At 35.2% G+C, this 18,512-nt stretch overlaps 1 protein-coding gene across 7 annotated transcripts in view; it reads right to left on the bottom strand.

Annotated features, from left to right (window-relative positions):
* Positions 1-18,512, bottom strand: part of TBCA (tubulin folding cofactor A) — a 90,734-nt gene that overhangs the window by 13,276 nt on the left and 58,946 nt on the right. For 5 of the 7 annotated variants that reach the window (XR_012414557.1, XM_045393909.2, XM_073995144.1 and 2 more), the window contains one exon: positions 3,772-3,877. Coding sequence is in view for 6 of the 7 variants with exons in the window: in XM_045393909.2 (XP_045249844.1) it covers positions 3,772-3,877 (106 nt within the window). In the remaining variant the exon portion in view is untranslated. Of the gene's footprint in view, positions 1-3,771; positions 3,878-12,196; positions 12,268-18,512 lie in introns of all 7 variants that reach the window. The other 2 variants (XM_065546394.1, XM_065546393.1) reach the window with 1 other exon arrangement.

An 18,512-nucleotide genomic window follows, 5' to 3' on the forward strand; every position in this document is an offset into this window, starting at 1 on the left:
GGATCCAAGCGAGAGAAGAGCCAAAGTAGTGAGAAGTGACTGAGGACAGTCTCAGAAGCTCAGAAGAGTGTTTAGCTCAGAAGAGGAAGAAATCTAGGGAGAAGTGTAGAAAACCCACAAAATGCAGCACTTGGCTTTCTTGATATTTTCTACGAGAGGCACGATAAATGTTAAGAAAATCATTGCTGACCTTAAAGTCTCAGGCAATCAGGAACAGACCGTTCTTTTGGTTATGCAACACCCATTGTATATGATAAACAAATATGAATGGCCATAATATAGCTAAGCCAGGGAAAGGAAATTAAGAAATGTATGCAGGTTGGCTAAAGACAAGTTTTTAGGAAACTCTGAAACAAAACTGCAATCGACAACTATATACATGGTAGGTCGACAACAGAAGCAAACAGAAACAACTATTGTTCTATAATGAGATATGAGATGCTATTTCTGAATAAGTACTAAGTTGGCTATGAATCTAACAAATCCTGTTAAAAACTATGATACCTATGACCAAAAAGAGAATTTTAACATGGCTGAGGGTAGAAACAACTTTTGAACAATTTTTTTTCCCTTTTACATCTGTGTATGTAGTCAATAATGCAACTAGTATGTGGCTGGTATTTTGAAATGACAAGTACAACACAGGATTCAGTAGTTAATCCTTACCTATAAAGTAGTGATTTTATTGAAATATGATACATACATGAATATAAATGAAAACAGGTTCTGTGATAACCCGTAACATTATTTGTAGAATTTTATTTAGAAAGGGAACACATTTATTCCTCCACTCCATGTAACTGATAACTACTATTTTAGCTATAGGGCTATTTTAAAATACATTATTGATGGTGAAAAAAAGCAGGGCAAAGAAAAAGACTAAATGAGGTCACTAGCTACATGACCGGGAAAACAAGCTGATGAAGTCCAAGAAGGACCTGGATAAAATAAAATTACATACTATGTCATAATATTTTCCCACTAGATGTAGTGAAAGAGGTACAAAAGCAGTATGTATCATAATTTTAAGAATAAAAGGTTACATTCCATATGTAAATCCTTATGAAGGGTAGTTAGTTCATAAAGGTGGATAAGGCCAGGCCAGGGAGCTCACGCATATAATCCCAGGACTCTGAGAGGCTAGGGTGGGAGGATCGCTGGAGGCCAGGAATTGAAGACCAGCCTAAACAAGAAAGTGAGACTCTGTCTCTATAAAAAATTTAAAAATTGGCCAGGCATGGTGGCACATATCTGTAGTCCCAGCTACTCTGGAGGCTGAGGTGGGAGCATCACTTGAAGCCAGGAGTTTGAGACAGTAACAGTGAGCTAGGATCACACCACTACACTCCAGCTTGGGCTTCACAAAGAGACCCCACTGCCCAATATAATTTATTAATATTAAAAAACAAAATAAAGGGGACATACTATATCTACACATCTGTTTACTAATCCTCCCTCAATTTATGAGTCTCTGACACACAAATGTCTTTTATACACACAGTGCTATATCACAAATAAAGGAAGACGGCCTCTCCTAAAAGCTTAATAAAATAAGAAGGCTGTCTTCCTAGACAGCCAAGGGAAGACACAGCCAACAAGTTGTTTCAGCTGCTGCTGCATTTCTTCTGCATGGCAGAAAGCAACTCCCTACAAAAAAATCTATTTTAAATGATTGATTAATTTTGCTGAATTAAGCCTGAGTTAAGTGTGATTACCAATTATGCCACAATTTACACGGCAAAAATGACTTTGAGTTCATGAGCTGATTTTAAAAATAAATTTTAAGATATAGTTTGTATAAGCTGGTTCACACTCTCCTTTTTTAAAACTGTCACCTGGGAATTATTTTAAATGCATCTGACACTAGATTTTAAGTAGAAGACCAAGTGATCTGAGGTACATTTTATAGAGATTTATTTGGTGGTTGTGGTGGGGAAGGAATGGAGGATGTCAAGGGTGAAAGAAGTATGCCAACTGGGAGGCTTCTGCAATAAATAATACCAGCAAGAGATGATAGTGGACTAGACTAGAACAATGGCAGTAGAGAGAAAAATAGAGAGTAAGAAATAGGAAGTGCTGGCTGGGCGCGGTAGCTCACCCCTGTAATCCCAGCACTTTGGGAGGCTGAGGCAGGCAGATCACCTGAGGTCAGGAGTTCAACAGCCTGGCCAACAGGGCAAAACCCTGTCTCTACTAAAATACAAAATTAGCCGGGTGTGGTGGTGCATGCCTGTTAATCCCAGCTACTTGGGAGGCTGAGGCAGGAAAATCAGCTGAGCCCGGGAGGTGAACATTGCAGTGAGCCGAGACTGCACCACTGCACTCCAGCCTGGGTGACACAGCAAGACTCCGTCTCAAAAAAGAAGGAAAAGAAAAGAAAACAAGAAATAGGAGATGCTGATATTGGATGTGGTTATTAAAAAGAGAGAAAAATATCAAGAAGGGACCAACTAAATTTTTAGCTTGAGTATCTGGATGAGTGGAGGTACCACTCACTGAGATGAGGAAAAAGAAAGAAGAAATAGTTTTTTTGTTTGGGAGAGTAGGTTGGAGTACTGTGAGATCAAGATTTTAATTTTGAACACCTCAGAGGATGTGTCAAGTTTCAAGGTGAAAGTGGTAACTTGTGTCAGATGCTATTGAGGTATTTAAGATGAGGGAAAAAAGAGTAATAACAATGTCACTGATAGTTATAACAAGGGCTAGGGCACATAATCCACTCTTACAGGAAGGAAGGTGGTATACGTACAGATGCAGATAGGTTGATAGATTTTGTCATAAGAATATAAGAAAATTCCCTAATGGCCTTTATTTTCTCAAGGAATTATGAAGCAACTGTCAGCTGAGAATGAACGTTCAATATATGCTATGATGGGAATAAAGAAGTGTTATGGGAGCGAAAAGCAGGGGCACCTAACTCAGTCTAGAGGTGAGAGTAGAAGAGACCTCAAGGAAGAACAGAAATTAATAAGGAAAGGATAAGTAAGGCCAGGAGTAAGAGCATCTCAGACATGCAAAATTTCAGAGGCAAAGAAGAAAGGGCATGTTCAGGGAGCTATAAGGCACCTAAGAGGTCGAGATAGGGATTGGTAAGAAATGAGGTTAGATAAGCAGATGTAACTTCATTTCCTGATTCAAGATCAAGAAGAGACTTGTATGCAATGTTAAGGCCACTGAAATTTGTCATGAAGACAATCAGAAGTAGTCATTGAAAAGTGCAATACATATTTTATTTTTGTGGTCTTCACATCAGTTTGGAGAAAATATTTGTGAATCTAAATATATAATTAATATAATATTAGTCCATTTTTATATTTGATACTTAAAAATCGAAAGGCAGTAAAGTTTAGCGATTAAGAGTACAGATACTAGAAAAAGAATGCCTGTGTTCAAATCTTAGCTATGCCAGGTGCAGTGGCTCATGCCTGTAATCCCAGCACTTTGGGGAGTTGAGGTGGGAGAATTGCTTGAGCCGAGAGGTCAAGGCTGCAGTGAGCCGTGATCACACCACTGCACTCTAGCCTGGATGACAGAGTGAGGCCCTGTCTCAAACAAAACAAAAAACAAAACTAAACCTCAGCTATGTCACTTAGCAACAGTGTGATTTGGGCAGTTATTTAACCTGTGTTTTAGTTTCCTTATCTTTAAATGGAAGTTTTAATAGTAAAGAAATAAATAATAATATAATCTCAGTCAGAGAACTATTGTAAAAACTACATTAGTTAATATGGCATTCTGTAAATGTTAGCTATTGTTATGATATAATTTTACCTGCTTTTTAATGTCATAATTTTCACCATCTTCAGCTCTCATTTTTTCAATCTTTTCTTCCTGTTGTTTTGCCTCTTTTTCATACATCACTTTTTCTTTGACCAACCTATAGAAAAGCCAAAAATATTTCAGAAAATTAGCTTTCTCTCTAGACCATAAGAAAGAAACTGTGTAAATATAAAACATACTATATTTAGAATGCCAAAGTAGATATATTAGATGGGGGGGAGGAAGGAACAGAAGAAAAATAGTTTAGTCAGAGATGTAAGTATGATCCTCATGCTCTTAAATCCTATACCTGCCTAACATAAGTGCAATCTATCAAAGCATGAAATTCTTTTTTTTTTTCTTTGAGACAGAGTCTTGCTCTGTCACCCAGGCTGGAGTGCAGTGGCGAGATCTCGGCTCACTGCAAGCTCCACCTCCCGGGTTCACACCATTCTCTTGACTCAGGCTCCCGAGTAGCTGAGACTACAGGTGCCCACCACCACACCCAGCTAATATATTTTGTATTTTTAGTAGAGACGGGGTTTCACTGTGTTAGCCAGGACGGTCTCGATCTCCTGACCTCATGATCCACCAGCGTCGGCCTCCCAAAGTGCTGGGATTACAGGCGTGAGTCACCGTGCCCAGCCCAAAGCATGAAATTCTTAATTTGTAAATTAAAAACCAACTTCAGTATAATTACAATGTGAAAGCAATATTCAAAATTAGTATATACCAATAATACTAATATAATTGTCTTTTTTTTTTTTTTTAAATATGTCTTCCAAACCTTTATACATGTATCTGAAACAGCACAATGGTAAAAGCTCAGTTTACTGGCCGGGGAAAATTCAGTAGATTGCATGTCAAATCCAAAACAAAGAAAGACTGGATTATTTTTTAACAACAAAATCATTTAACAAGTATTTATTGTGCCTTTAATTTTATGCCAGACTTTCCTTGTGCAAGGAGCTGAGATAGATAATTTAGATGCAGTTCTCTCACAGACAAGTGGTAGAAACAAACTAGTATTTACTTCCTAAAGTAAGAAAAAGTATTTTTTAAAAAGTACATCAGGAAAAGTTTCAACAATAAGAAATACTGCGATACAAAGTTCTACTGATTATCCCAGAGATGATCCAAATAAAATTAACCATAATAGCCCCATCTTCCCCAATTCTGGTTGTTTAAAGTTTTAATATAAAAGAAAACTATAGTCTAAGAAAATATTAACATTCATATATACACAGCATCTAAAGAGCAGAAGAAAAGCTTTCATAACTCATATGCATTAAAAATAGCTTTCTCCATCTGGCTGTTGGCAAGATGGCAAGGATGTAGAGAAATTGGAACCATCAAACATTGCTGACGGCAATCAAAACTGGTATAGTAGCTTTAGAAAAGTTTGACTATTCCTCAAAAAGTTAAACAGAGTAACCATGTCCTGACAATTCCATTTCTAGGTATATACCCTAGAAAAATGAAAATACATGCCCACAGAAAACATGTCTGTGAATGTTTACAGCAACATTATGCATGATAGGCAAAATGTGGAAGTCCAATAACCAATGGAAAATGTGGTATATCCATAAAATGGAATATTGCGCAATAAAATAAAAAAGTACTCATTGAAGCCACAACATGGGTGAACCCTGAAAACATGCTAAGTAAAAAAGAAGCCTGACATAAAAGGCTATATATTGTCTGATTTTATTATAGGACATATCCAGAACACACAAATCTATAGAAATGTAAAATAGATTAGTGGTTGTTTAGGACTGGGGACAACAGGGGAATTGGAAAGGTGATAGCTAAACGGTTTAAGGTTTCTTTCGGGGGTAAGAAACATGTTCTAAAAATGATTGTGGTGATAGTTGCACAACTCTGTGAATATACTACAAGCCAATAAACTGTAGACTTAAAATGGGTTAATTGTATGGTATGTGAATTATATCTCAATAAAGCTGTTGGCAAAAAGGAAAAAAAAGCTGTGACCACAAAAGCTTCAGGGGAAAGCTGCAAGTACTGATACATTCAAGCATGACAGCTGAAACATGTGAATGTCAGATGCAGAAATCTGCAGTTGATTTATAATTTAAAATTATTTTAACAATAATTTTCAATATTAAAATATCCTTTGAGATACAAAATTTTAAAATAAAATAATTAATGTATATAACAAAAGATATTTCTCAAAAAATTCCCTTTGAATAGTAAAGGAAACTTGTTAGCACAGAGATGGCAAGTTGCCAGCCTGCTTAAATGAAACCTAAACATGATTTTATTTGACTCACAATGTTAAAAAGAAAAGTATTTGTTTAAAAAAATATGTTGCCACATTAAAAAGCTGCGAGATTTGACATATACATCTGAATTTCTGGCTTCTCTTGGATGTTTTCATCAGGAAACATGGGGGCTGCATTCCCACTACTAGCTGGAGCTAAGTGGTGGCTGTTGTCTCCTACAGATGGGTTACGTGCTATTCCTTTGCCCCAATTCATATAACTCCCTGTTTCCTTAACAGTCAGGCATTACGCTTGGTCTTGCATACCTTTGAGTTTGGGACCTGTGTGCATATTATCAATGCAACATTATTACTATTGTTGTTTTATTATCATTATATAATCACGATTATTATTCAGAATATCAAGGATATTCAGAAACTACTGGATTAGCAATGAGACTTTCAATACTTCTAAACCTGGTATGTGACTAAATTCCCCTAGTAATGAAAGTAGCTGGAATTGGATAGGCTATTAAAGAGAAGCCCATTCCATACCATCTTATAATTCAAAGACTTAAACAGGGGTAGGCAAACTATGGCCAGGGAGCCAAATCTGGTCTGTCATCTGTTTTTGTATAGTCTAAGAGCTACGAACAGTTTTTACATTTTTGAATAGCTAAAATTTTTTAAAAAGATTTGTCATATAAAAATACAGAATTCAAATTTAATATCCATAAATAAAGTTTTATTGGAACACAGATATACTCATTCATTTATGTATCATGTATGGCTGTTTTCATGCAATAAGAGCAGAGAAGAGTAGTTGTGATAGAAGAATCATATGGCCCACAAAACCTAAAATACAGTATCTGGTCCTTTACAAAAAAGGGTTGCTGACCCCTGACTTGAAAGACTTCCACTTAATTCTATCCAACACCTACTTAATTATATTAGCATTAACACACTACACTGAAGCCTTGCTAGGTCTTAAGTTTCTTGAAGAGAGGATTAGGTTATATTCATATTGTATAATTGATCTTCCTACATAGTAGGCACTCAATGTTGGTTGAATGAATAAAAAGTTGAGTCTAGAAATCTCACTATTGTCTTTTAACATTTTCAATTTAAAGATAGAAATTATATTTATAAAACAATTCTGAAGCAGAAAAAGAGTGATTCACAAAAACTGAGCAATAAAAACAACATGGTAACTTTTGAAGAAGTATACAATAGAAGAATGCTCAGCTCACAGATAATTCTGATTGGTAATCCAAGTCATCCTACTTCATTGTTCTTGTCTATGGAAAACAGCAACAATGGCTCCAGCAACACTGAAGAGTTACTTAACTACCTATCACATGGGATAACTAAAGGTGCTACGTATTTCCATGGTTATTGGAATACCAAAAAATATATGTTACGTTTTTGCTTAAAAAGTAGTATTTTTGTGAAAAGGTCCAGGAAACAAGTTATTGAATAGCATGTGTTGCCCTGAAAAAGAAAAAAAAAAAAATCACTCAGTTGTGAGAACCCAGTAGTAACACGAGCATGTAAAATTATAGGGAATAAAGGCTAGGGAAAGATGTGGTATGAGAAATAGTAAAAGTTCAACTCTTAAATAGTACAAATCAATGTACTGATGACAAGTAAGATGATGCTAAAGAGGTTTTATAGAGTATATATACAACTTCTGCTTCACTAAGTATCATCAAATTGCTTTCCAAAGCAGTTTTATCAGTTGATAGTCAACCTGTAGTGTATGAAATTTCCTACTTCTTGGCATCCTGGTGAACTGGGATTGTCAGAATTATTAAATTTCTGACAATCAGAAGAGTGTGAAATAGTACTTCTATTATGGTTTGAAATATTTCGCTAATAAGGTTGAGCATCTTTATGCTTATTAAAATAGTATTAGCTTTCTCTCGTATTTACTGGATAAATATTTGTTGAATCAAGGAATTAGTATCTTCTGGTGCATTTAGCTCTTCTCGTTTGTAGAAAAGGCTAAGATTTAATACGAAAACTGAAGTATGTATTTTAAAATTTGTACTAAGATATTTTTCTGAAATGTACATATGTACATATTTATAAAAAATTATAAAAACAATATTTAAAAATCACTCATAATCACTACAGATTCAAAATACACATAATTTTGAAACCCAAAGAGGTTTTAAAAAAAGAACATTGTTTATTGTTTGACACAAAATCATTTAGCAGCAAAGTGTAACCTCAAATGAAGTAAAATGATTTATAGAATTTATGTGTACCATTTAAAGTGAATAGTCCTGTTGCACTGCAGAAATATTAATGTGTATGATTATAGAGCACTTCTATTGATGCTATTATGGAAATATATATTACTTTTATAAAATTTGAAAAATTTGGAATTCACAAACACATATGGGCCAAAGGGTTTTCAAAGTAAAAGATTATGGACCTGGTATTAACATTTTGAGTATTGTCCAGCAGTCTTTTTCTCTCAACATGTGTGTGTGAAAATTTATATTTAGATATACAAAAAAATAATTTGGGTCAGGTACAGTGGCTCACACCTGTAATCCCAACACTTTGGGAGGTGAGGCAGAAGGACCACTTGAGGCCAGGAGTCTGACACCAACCTGGGCAACATGGCAAGATTCTGTCTCTACAAAAAAATTTCTTAAATTAGCCAAGCGTGGTGGCATGCCTCTGTAGTTCCAGCTACTTAGGAGTCTGAGGTGGGAGGATCCCTGGAGCTTAGGGAGTCAAGGATGCAGTAAGCTATAATTGTGTCACTGTATTCCAGCCTGAATAACAGAGCAAGATTGTCTCAAAAAATACATAATAATACTAATAAATAACAGTAATTTGGATAATAATCACTTCCAATGTCATTAAATGTTCTTTGAAAATATAGCTGTTGGTGATTGTGAAGTATTTCATAGTACTGAGATGACAGCATATTGAAGTATTATCCTATTGGATATTTAAGCCATTCCCATATTATAAATAATACCTGATGAACATCCCTACCTATAAATTTTATAGACATGAAATATTGTCTTCCTAAAAAAATATTTTAAATACATAGTATATATGTGAAATTAGCTCCTTTTCCAGTCAACCAGTGACTTTTTCTTAACAATTACTTTTTCTAATAATGTAATAAGTCAAACTTTGTCATTAGTTATTAGTGAATGACAAAATGCAAATATTAAATCAATCTACTCCTATTTTTAGCCTACTATTTGATTCTTTATTTTAGTCAAAGAAAATATGCCAGATTTAACTATTTAAACATTAATAAGCATATTAAAGGTTACACCACAGCAAAGTAAAATTAAAAAGAGAGAAATGAAACACCACAGGAAAATAAGATAAATCTGATAGGTTCATTATATAACTCACAGGAGTTACAGACAGAACAGAAACAAAGCATGTAAAGTTTTTTGTTTTTTTTTTTTTTTTAAGAATAAAAGTTCCCAAAGCTGGAAAAGAAAAGCAAACTTAACTGAAAGGGCTTCATTTTAGAAGCACACAGAATCCATTAAAAAAAAAAAAATCTATGTACATTAAGAATTTCCAGCGGCTCATGCCTGTAATCCCAGCACTCTGGGAGGTCAAGGTGGGAGGATCACTGGAGGTCAGGAGTTCGAGATCAGCCTGCCCAACATGGTGAAATCCATCTCTACTAAAAATACAAAAATTAGTCAATGTGGTGGCAGGTGCCTATAACCCCAGCTACTTGGGAGGCTGAGCCAGAAGAACCACCTGAACCTGGGAGGTGGAGGTTGCAGTGAGCCAAGATCGTGCCACTGCATTCCAGCCTGGGCAACAGAGTGAGCCTCCATCTCAAACAAACAAACAAAAAAATAATTTCCAGAACTCCATAAAAATTAAAGCTTTCAAAAACAGAACAGGTCCTCTGTAAAAGGATCAGATTGACTTATACTTCTTATTAATAACACTAGATATCAGAAGAAGACAGTGCAATCCCTTGAAAGTTTTGAGAGAAAATGATTTATAACCTGGATTTATAACTATAATAAAAGGTGGAGAAGAAAATCCATTAACTGACTTAACAATTATTTATTGAAGGGCTACTATGTGCCAGGTATGATTTTATGTACCAAGGATACAGCAATGAACTACAAAAATCCCTGCCCTATGGCACTTTTTAGTCGGGAAATAAAGACAATTAAATAAGCAAAATATATAACATGTTAGATTGTGAAAAGTGCTATGGAGAAAAAGTCATGAAGGAGGACTGGTAATACACGGGGTTTGCAATTTAAAATAGGATTGTCTCTTTGAGAAGAGGACACATGAGTTAAGATTCGAAAGGGGCAATAAGCTATGTAAGTAACTGATGAAAGAAGTTATAGGCCAAGGGATCTATTTTTAGTTACATAAAAATGCAAAAAGTTGATCTACTATGTCACCTTTCTGAGAAATTTACTTAATGTACTCCAACAAATTGAAGATGAAAATCCAGAAAAGAAGTCATGAAACCAGGAAGTCATTGTCAACATAATCCCTAACAAAGGAAAAATATATCCCAAGGTTAACACTGTGCTATAGGCCTGGAAAACAATCAGTCTAAATGAGGATCTTAGTGTGAGCTCTTATAGAAACATCTTTAAGAAGGATGGAACAGATTCTTACGAACAGAGACAATGAGTAATAAGGTAGAAGATATTAATGATATAAAAAAGAAGTCATGTTTTTCTGTCAATTATAAAGATGAAAACAATTAGCAACTTCGGGAACTTCATTCCCCTGACAAACACACATGCACACCCACAAAAGCACACATGCAACAAATGGTTACGGTTGTAATATGAAGCAATTAGTGAAAAAGGGAATCCATTTAACCTGGATTTATAAAAAGTCTTCCTTAGGCAGGATAGTTCCCACAGTGCCTAGAACATAACAAGCAGTTAATAACATTTGGTTTAAGAAAAAACATGCTGTAAAAAGTGGGTAAGATGACTCCTGATCAACTGAGACCAACACCTGTGTCATCAATTCCTTGTATTAAATCCCCCTGTTTGAAACCTCTAGTATAATTTCCTTTTCCCTGTTATATACAGTTCTTCTCTACTGATACAGCTGATAACAAACTCTCCTCTCTCTTGAAGAAATGAAGAGTTTATTTAAGATTTGTGTTGTGTGAGGGATTATGGAAAAGAAGAAACTTAAATTGAGGGCCTCATATGAACAGACCTGTAGGTACTTTATTGCATTTAATACTTATGACCCTATTTAAGTAGTATTATCTCTATTTTACATTCTCTTGTTAATTATGCCTCTCCATAATGTTTTTAAAAGAGTCTTTCAATAAAAACACAAGTTAATGAAGACATCAATATTTCAGAAATGAATAAAATCTAAGTTACTGTATTTCAGGAAGCTGATAAAAAATTATACTCCTCATGAAATTAAGCTAAAAATTGATAACAACACTGATGAAAGAAGTTAGGTTGGATGAATGACATCTGAGGTTTTAGCATTTCCAATGGGCATCAACAAATCTGCTCTCCTAAAACTTCTTTGCCGTTTGGTGAAGTTCAACAGTTATAATTTAAGAACAGACAGTTATGATATTGGTATCTCATGAAATATAAAATGTAATGAATTTAAGCAAAAGCTTGATTCACTTGATATAAATAAAAATTAAATATGGTGATAAGAGCAGCTAACACATACTGACCACTTACTATGAACCAAGCACTGTGCCAAGGCATGCTAAATGCCACATATGTCATTTAAGTCCTCAAAACAAACCAAACAGGTACTAGTATTATTCCCATTTTAGTAACTACTAAATCAAAATAAATGGAGCTTCAGTACCTTGTCCAAGTTCTCACATTCGTTAAGTGCCAAAGAACTGTTAAACTCCATATTCTTAGCTACTAATTTAAGTAATTCTTAAACATTTGAACATAAAAGTCTAAATGTGTTCAATTACAGCAGGCATTGTTAGTTGCCTACCCAGCAACCATTCCTCCACTTCTTACTTGACAACAGAATCCAGTTTTGCTTATGATCAGCCAAGAAGTCATTGCCCTTCAAAGGAAGAAACCAATCACAATGATTTTACCTCCTTTTCCAAATGATAGTTTAGGCATGTGCAAATGATACAATTCTGACCAAAGCTACATAAGAGACATCTGATGGAGGTTCTGAGAAGGTTGTCATTGCTCATAAATGGGATATAATTCATTTTCTTACCTGGACATCGTCACCTCTGTGTGACACCTGCCACTTGTGTCAGACACCTTAGGATCATGAGGAAATCCTGCCTAAAAAGACAGGTCAATCTAGTCAGAGAACTGCAGTCTTTGATGATGGTACTGAATTACTAAATCAACCAACCGTCAAGGTATACTGCTTCTAGTTTTCTTATTGCAGGAGATAATAAATATCCTTATAGTCTAAGCTGCATACAGTTTTGTTTTCTGTTACCTAAAGTTAAAACATCTAAAATGATAGTCACTAACAGCAGAAGATTGTTCTGTAAGTATAGAAATAATGCTCTCCTACTTTGGACTAACTCTTTCTAAACAAATCATTTAGAAATTGAAGTATCTCTTATTTTTTCCCTATCTACAAATAAACATGAAGTAAGATTAAATTACCTATACAATCCCCAGTTTTATGTTTTCCACTATATTAAAAAATGTTCCATATAAATTTTGTGTGAAAGTCTATATTTCACACTTAACACTAAAATAGTGTAAACCTGTTTTTGCTTTTGGTGGGGCGTGGTGGCTCACGTCTGTAATCCCAGCACTTTGGGGGGCCGAGGCGAGTGGATCACCTGAGGTCAGGAGTTCAAGACTACCCTGACCAACATGGTAAAACTCCATCTCTACTAAAAATATAAAAGAATTAGCCAGGCATGGTGGTGCACACCTGTAATCCCAGTTACTCAGGAGGCTGGGGCAGGAGAATTGCTTGAACCCAAAAGGCGGAGATTGCAGTGAGCTAAGATCGTGCCATTACACACCAGCCTGCCTAACAGCAAAACTCTGTCTCAAAAGGAAAAAAAAAAAAAAAAAAAAAAAGGCCAGGGGCAATGGCTCACGCCTGTAATCCCAGCACTTTGGGAGACCGAGGCCCGCGGAACACCTGAGGTTGGGAGTTCCAGACCAACCTGACCAACATGGAGAAACCCTGTCTCTACTAAAAACTACAAAATGAGCCAGGAGTGGTGGTGCATGCCTGTAATCCCAGCTACTCGGGAGGCTGAGGCAGAAGAATCACTTGAACCCAGGAGGTGGAGGTTGCAATGAGCCAAGATCACACCATTGCACTCCAGCCTGGGCAACAAGAGTGAAACTCTGTCTCAAAAACACAAAAAACAAACCAAGACCACTTTGTTTTTAATAATCATGGTGGCTACTAGAGGATAATATCCAGAATAAATAATATTACCATCTATCTACACCACATTTTCAAAGTATTTCTGTAACTTACAGATATTGGGTGTTAAATAGTAAAATATCAAGGCCTATAAACTGCAACTTAATGGAGAGTGGGAATTAAGTAGCTAGATACTAAGTCTATAGACCATCATAGGCGGTAAGAAGTTTCACTGTGCTTCAAAGGAAACAACACGGCACCAGGAAAAGTGTATCCACTTACTACTTGGATGCAGGAAGAAAAAAGTCTACTCAATTGGAAAAATGCAAGTCAACTGCATTAATTAAGAATTCTCACTAGTTCCTTAGTATGGAAGAACTACGGTTGACATCAGAAGCTGATGTATAGTGTTAATGGTCTATACAGTAAAATGTACGTAGTTCAATTTCAATGAGTTTTAGTCATTTTCCACTAATCCTTGTGGTCATTATAAAGTCCTAAGTGAGATTTTCCACTGTTTCCAAACTTTTTGATAATTATAGTCAAAATTTTGACAGGCAGCAAAACTAAGGAAGAACCTGCTACAGTATCCTCTCCTAACAAAACTTAAAATAAAACAAAAGTGTGCTACCCAGAAACACATAAAATGAGATGGGGCTGGAGATGTTGCTTGTTCTGAATGGAATGTCTCCTCTCCTCATCCTCTCCCAACCAATTCATTCTTCAAAACTTAACTCAAATAAATGTGCTTGTCTTCCAGGAGGACCACTCTAACATCAATCCTTCCACTCTCCCAAGCTGACACTGTGGATCCTATGTCTATGTATCTTCATAGCATATTTATCTGCATCATCACAATAGGTTGAAATTTTGTCTACTTCCACACTTAAAAATAAATCCCCCAAGGAGTGGAAATATGTCTCATATCACACCTAGAAGAATATATGCCTCACAGATCTGTTTGCTGAAAGAAATAACTCATAATTATCCTGCATGGTAGAGAGGGCAACTATCATCAGCCTCATTTTCAAATGAGAGCCTGCAATTCAAAGAAGTGAAAGGCCAGCTGTCCAGGAAAGGATGAAAACAGGATGTGAAATCATGACTTCTAACTTCAAGTGTCAATATTTTCTACATAAAATTACAATCTCATGTTTAAAGTAAATGAAGCAATTTTCAAAATTCAAATTTCTTTGATCTGTTCCCAAGGTAAAATCATTCCATGGTTCAACATTTGAATAGCACAAAAGAATACACTGTGAAAAGGCAACCCACCACCTACACACCCTGCCCCCTGCCACTCAGTTCCCACCACTGGAAGCAACATGTTCTCAATTTCTTGTATTCTAAATGAAAGAAAATGAATGTTTAATTTCATGGTATTTGTTACCTTATAGTTTCCCAGTACCCATTAATTAATCCACTAAACTGGAGATGGTTCAAGTTTTATTAATTGCTGAAGCAGAATATGTGCTTTAATTAATTTTTAAAAATAAGTTAGATATTTCAATATCACTTTTTTCAATACTATGACTCTCAAGGATTAATAAATGAATAAATCTTAGAATGAAAATTCAAAAAACACAAATATAAAACTCATTATTTCATGAATCCTCTAAACTGTCCCTTAAAAGGTCCCTCAAAGGTTCTGAGATGTCAGTGAGATTAAAAAGTGCATACTACTGAAAGGGCTAAAGACACTGTGAATAGCTTCTGCTTGAGTTTATATGAGAAAGCAATAGCACCTCCCACAGCTGCTTCATCTCCATACAAAACACTCTGACAGTTTTAATTATCACCTAAAATCACAAATCTCTCTGTACGTTTGACTTTTTATCCTCTGTCTGGACCCATATCTCTAACTTCCTTTATAACATCTCTATTTAGACATCCCCACTAGCAACTGAAGCAGGCTGAAAACTGAGCTCATCATCATCTCTCTCTAAAATGATACCCTTCCCAACTTGAGCTGTCAACATAGTAATCACACTCTCATCTCACAACCTTTGTGATACCATCTCATCTCACAACCTTTGTGATACCATTCACTGGAAACCTCTCATTGCAACTGGTTTGGCTAAGTCTGAGAAAGACAAAAGGAAACACGGATGGATGGGGTAAAGTTCTGCATGTGAGGGATTCTGTTTTGTTTTTAAGTCAGACTATACAAGTACTAGATAAAGTAGGGCTGCCTTGTGAACATCATGGGGAAAATAGCTAAGTTGTCTGCAAGCTCAATTTAAGTCAGGAGTATGATGCAGTTATTATACTTTTCAAAAAGCCAAGTCAGCCGGGCGCAGGGGCTCACACCTGTAATCCCAGCACTTTGGGAGGCCGAGATGGGTTGATCACCTGAGGTCAGGAGTTCAAGACCAGCCTGGCCAACATGGTGAAACCCCGTCTCTAATAAAAATATAAAAATTAGCCAGGCGTGGTGGTTGGCCCCTGTAATCCCACCTACTTGGGAGGCTGAGGTAGGAGAATCACTTGAACCCCAAAGGCCGAGGTTGCAGTGAGCTGAGATCACGCCACTGCACTCCAGCCTGGGTGAGAGAGTGAGACTCAAAAAAATAAAAAAATAAAAAAGCCAAGTCTATCTTAGATGCGTTAAAAGAAGCGGAGAACCTAAAACATGGTACATAAGTGGTACTCCTTGGATGAACTGCATCAGTACTTTTATTATTCACAATTTACTTCCAAAATTGTTATATATAACTTAGATCCAAAAGGGATTTAAAGGTAGCATCTGAAAGAGGACACTGGCAAACTAGAGTATTAGGAGAGGAATATCCAACATTATCATTCTATTCTGTCATATTCTGTGAAATAAATAGTTGTTTGTCTAAAACAGACAGATGATGGGCTATTTGGTTATTTCAAACTAATATTGCTTATCATACTATTTTAAATGGGTGAAGAAAATATTGGATGGAAATGACTCTAGCTTCTCACAGACAATAAAAGTTAGCATTAGTCAGGATATCCGAATTTTATCAAATTATAAAATAAACCCAATTTAATGATATTTCCTACAGCAATTATTCTTCGTGACCCACCAACTCAGGTTATTCTTGAAATTACTGATAAGAAAATTTGGGAGCAGAATCTGGGATTTCTTCGTTGGTTTCGGAGAACTCATGGCTTTCGGATTATTAGCATTATACAGAGGCATTTTGATATGTAATGTGTTTACTCAGTGTATTGAAGATTTTGTTCATTAAGTCAAAATGGTTCAAGAAGCAGCATGTATGAAGATTTCTATTTTCATATCACTGATATTGAAGTTTTAAGTCCTTTTGTACAAGAGAATGACAAAATAATCATTATTAATAATTTTCATTCAGAAAAACGCAAGAGTTGCAAATAACTTTCACACAATAATCTTATCTGATGGTATACATATACAGTGATTTGGTATATGTTAAAGCGTCCATTTTCAAAGTATATTTAATTTGTACTTTACCACATCGCAATTTGGAGTTTAAAAAACTACGTTATAAGTCCTTAACTGCTTAATTAGTTTTAAATAAAATTTGGTAATGGTACTTGACACAAGAGCTGTACTTGACACAATTTTAACAGCTAGGAAAGATTCTGAAGCCCTCCAAATCTTTCTTGTCTAAGTCACCTTATTTGTAGCCTGTAGTTTAAAAAAAGTCTATTCTGTATCAAATATTTCACCCCTCATTCTTTACCTGTTTACTCCGAGTAAAATAGTCATTTTACAGCGTGACTTCCTGAATTTATCAGTAAACATTGTTTTAAAATGTTGCATTTTCACAACTGGAGGCTTAAACAGGAGAACAGTATTGTTTTAGCAAGTAAAAACACGAAAAATCTCTAACTTTATTTCACAAAAACAGAAAAAAAATATATAAATTATGTCCTTTATGGCATTTGAAGAACATCACAACTTTTTGCAAGCTGTTGTTCTACAGTCTTCCTGAACTATTTCTGATGAATTACTTGGTAGCATCTTTCAGGATCCTGACTATGGATAGACTATCATGATTATACATAAACATGTATCTGTGACAAACATTCCTTTCTGTGGTCAACCTAAAAACCCCAAGTAATAACTGTAACATTTGGGATTAAAGAAAGACACAGGAGCTGTAATTACAGCAGGCTGACTCTAACTTGTATTATGTATAAGGGGAAAATCTGTCCTATAATCGATCATGTAAATATAACCAAACTGCTATTTTTCAAATGTGGTAACAATTGCTTTCTTTTACAGAGGAAAAAGGAATGCTCTTCAAATAAATGTTAATAGATATGGCAAAAGTAAACAAAAGTAAAAACGTTTTTATGAACAAATAAAGCTTTGGAAATACCGTATACTCTTCCCCCTCTTAAAGGTTTCACATAATGACAGCTTTTGAGTTATCTTACAGTAAATAAACGTATTACTTTGCTTAACTCAACCCTTCTTAAACTAATTCAAGCACAGAACACTTTTTCAACATGCTTACTAAGAGCTAGTGAACCAGATTCCATCAACCTGGAATCCAAAATGATGAAAAAGTAATATGCAAAATTCTGACTTTAGTGACTGATACATTTCTATTTCTAAATTTCTAAGGTATATTTCTATAAAACATTAAATATAAACTATTCTATTCAAAATTTCCAATTTATAAAAAATATATTATCAATTTAAATAAAATTAGTGTTTACATCTTAATGCAGCATTAACAATAGCAAAACCAATACTAGCATATATCTCTGTTAGTATAATATTAAATAAAACAAGGAACATTGTAACTGTCCTGTAATATTCTAATTTAAATTTCTTTAATTCTAATTTTAAAAAATTCTAATTTGGTTACAACTGAATTCACATTTTAGTAGAAAGTAACTAGCTATACCATCTTGTGTATTATCAAGAAAAATATCTAGTTTGAAAAATTATATAGTAACATTATAATAATTGATGAAATGGTTTTTTTTTATTTTCTTTTTTTAAAATTTTCTTTATTATTATTATACTTTAAGTTCTAGGGTACATGTGCACAACATGCAGGTTACGTATGTATGCATGTGCCATGTTGGTGTGCTGCACCCATTAACTTGCCATTTACATTAGGCATATCTCCTAATGCTATCCCTCCCCCATCCCCGCACCCCACAACACGCCCCGGTGTGTGATGTTCCCCCATCCTGCGTGCAGGTGTTCTCA

This window comes from Macaca fascicularis, chromosome 6, assembly GCF_037993035.2.
Source record: "Macaca fascicularis isolate 582-1 chromosome 6, T2T-MFA8v1.1".
Taxonomy (NCBI): Eukaryota; Metazoa; Chordata; class Mammalia; order Primates; family Cercopithecidae; genus Macaca; species Macaca fascicularis.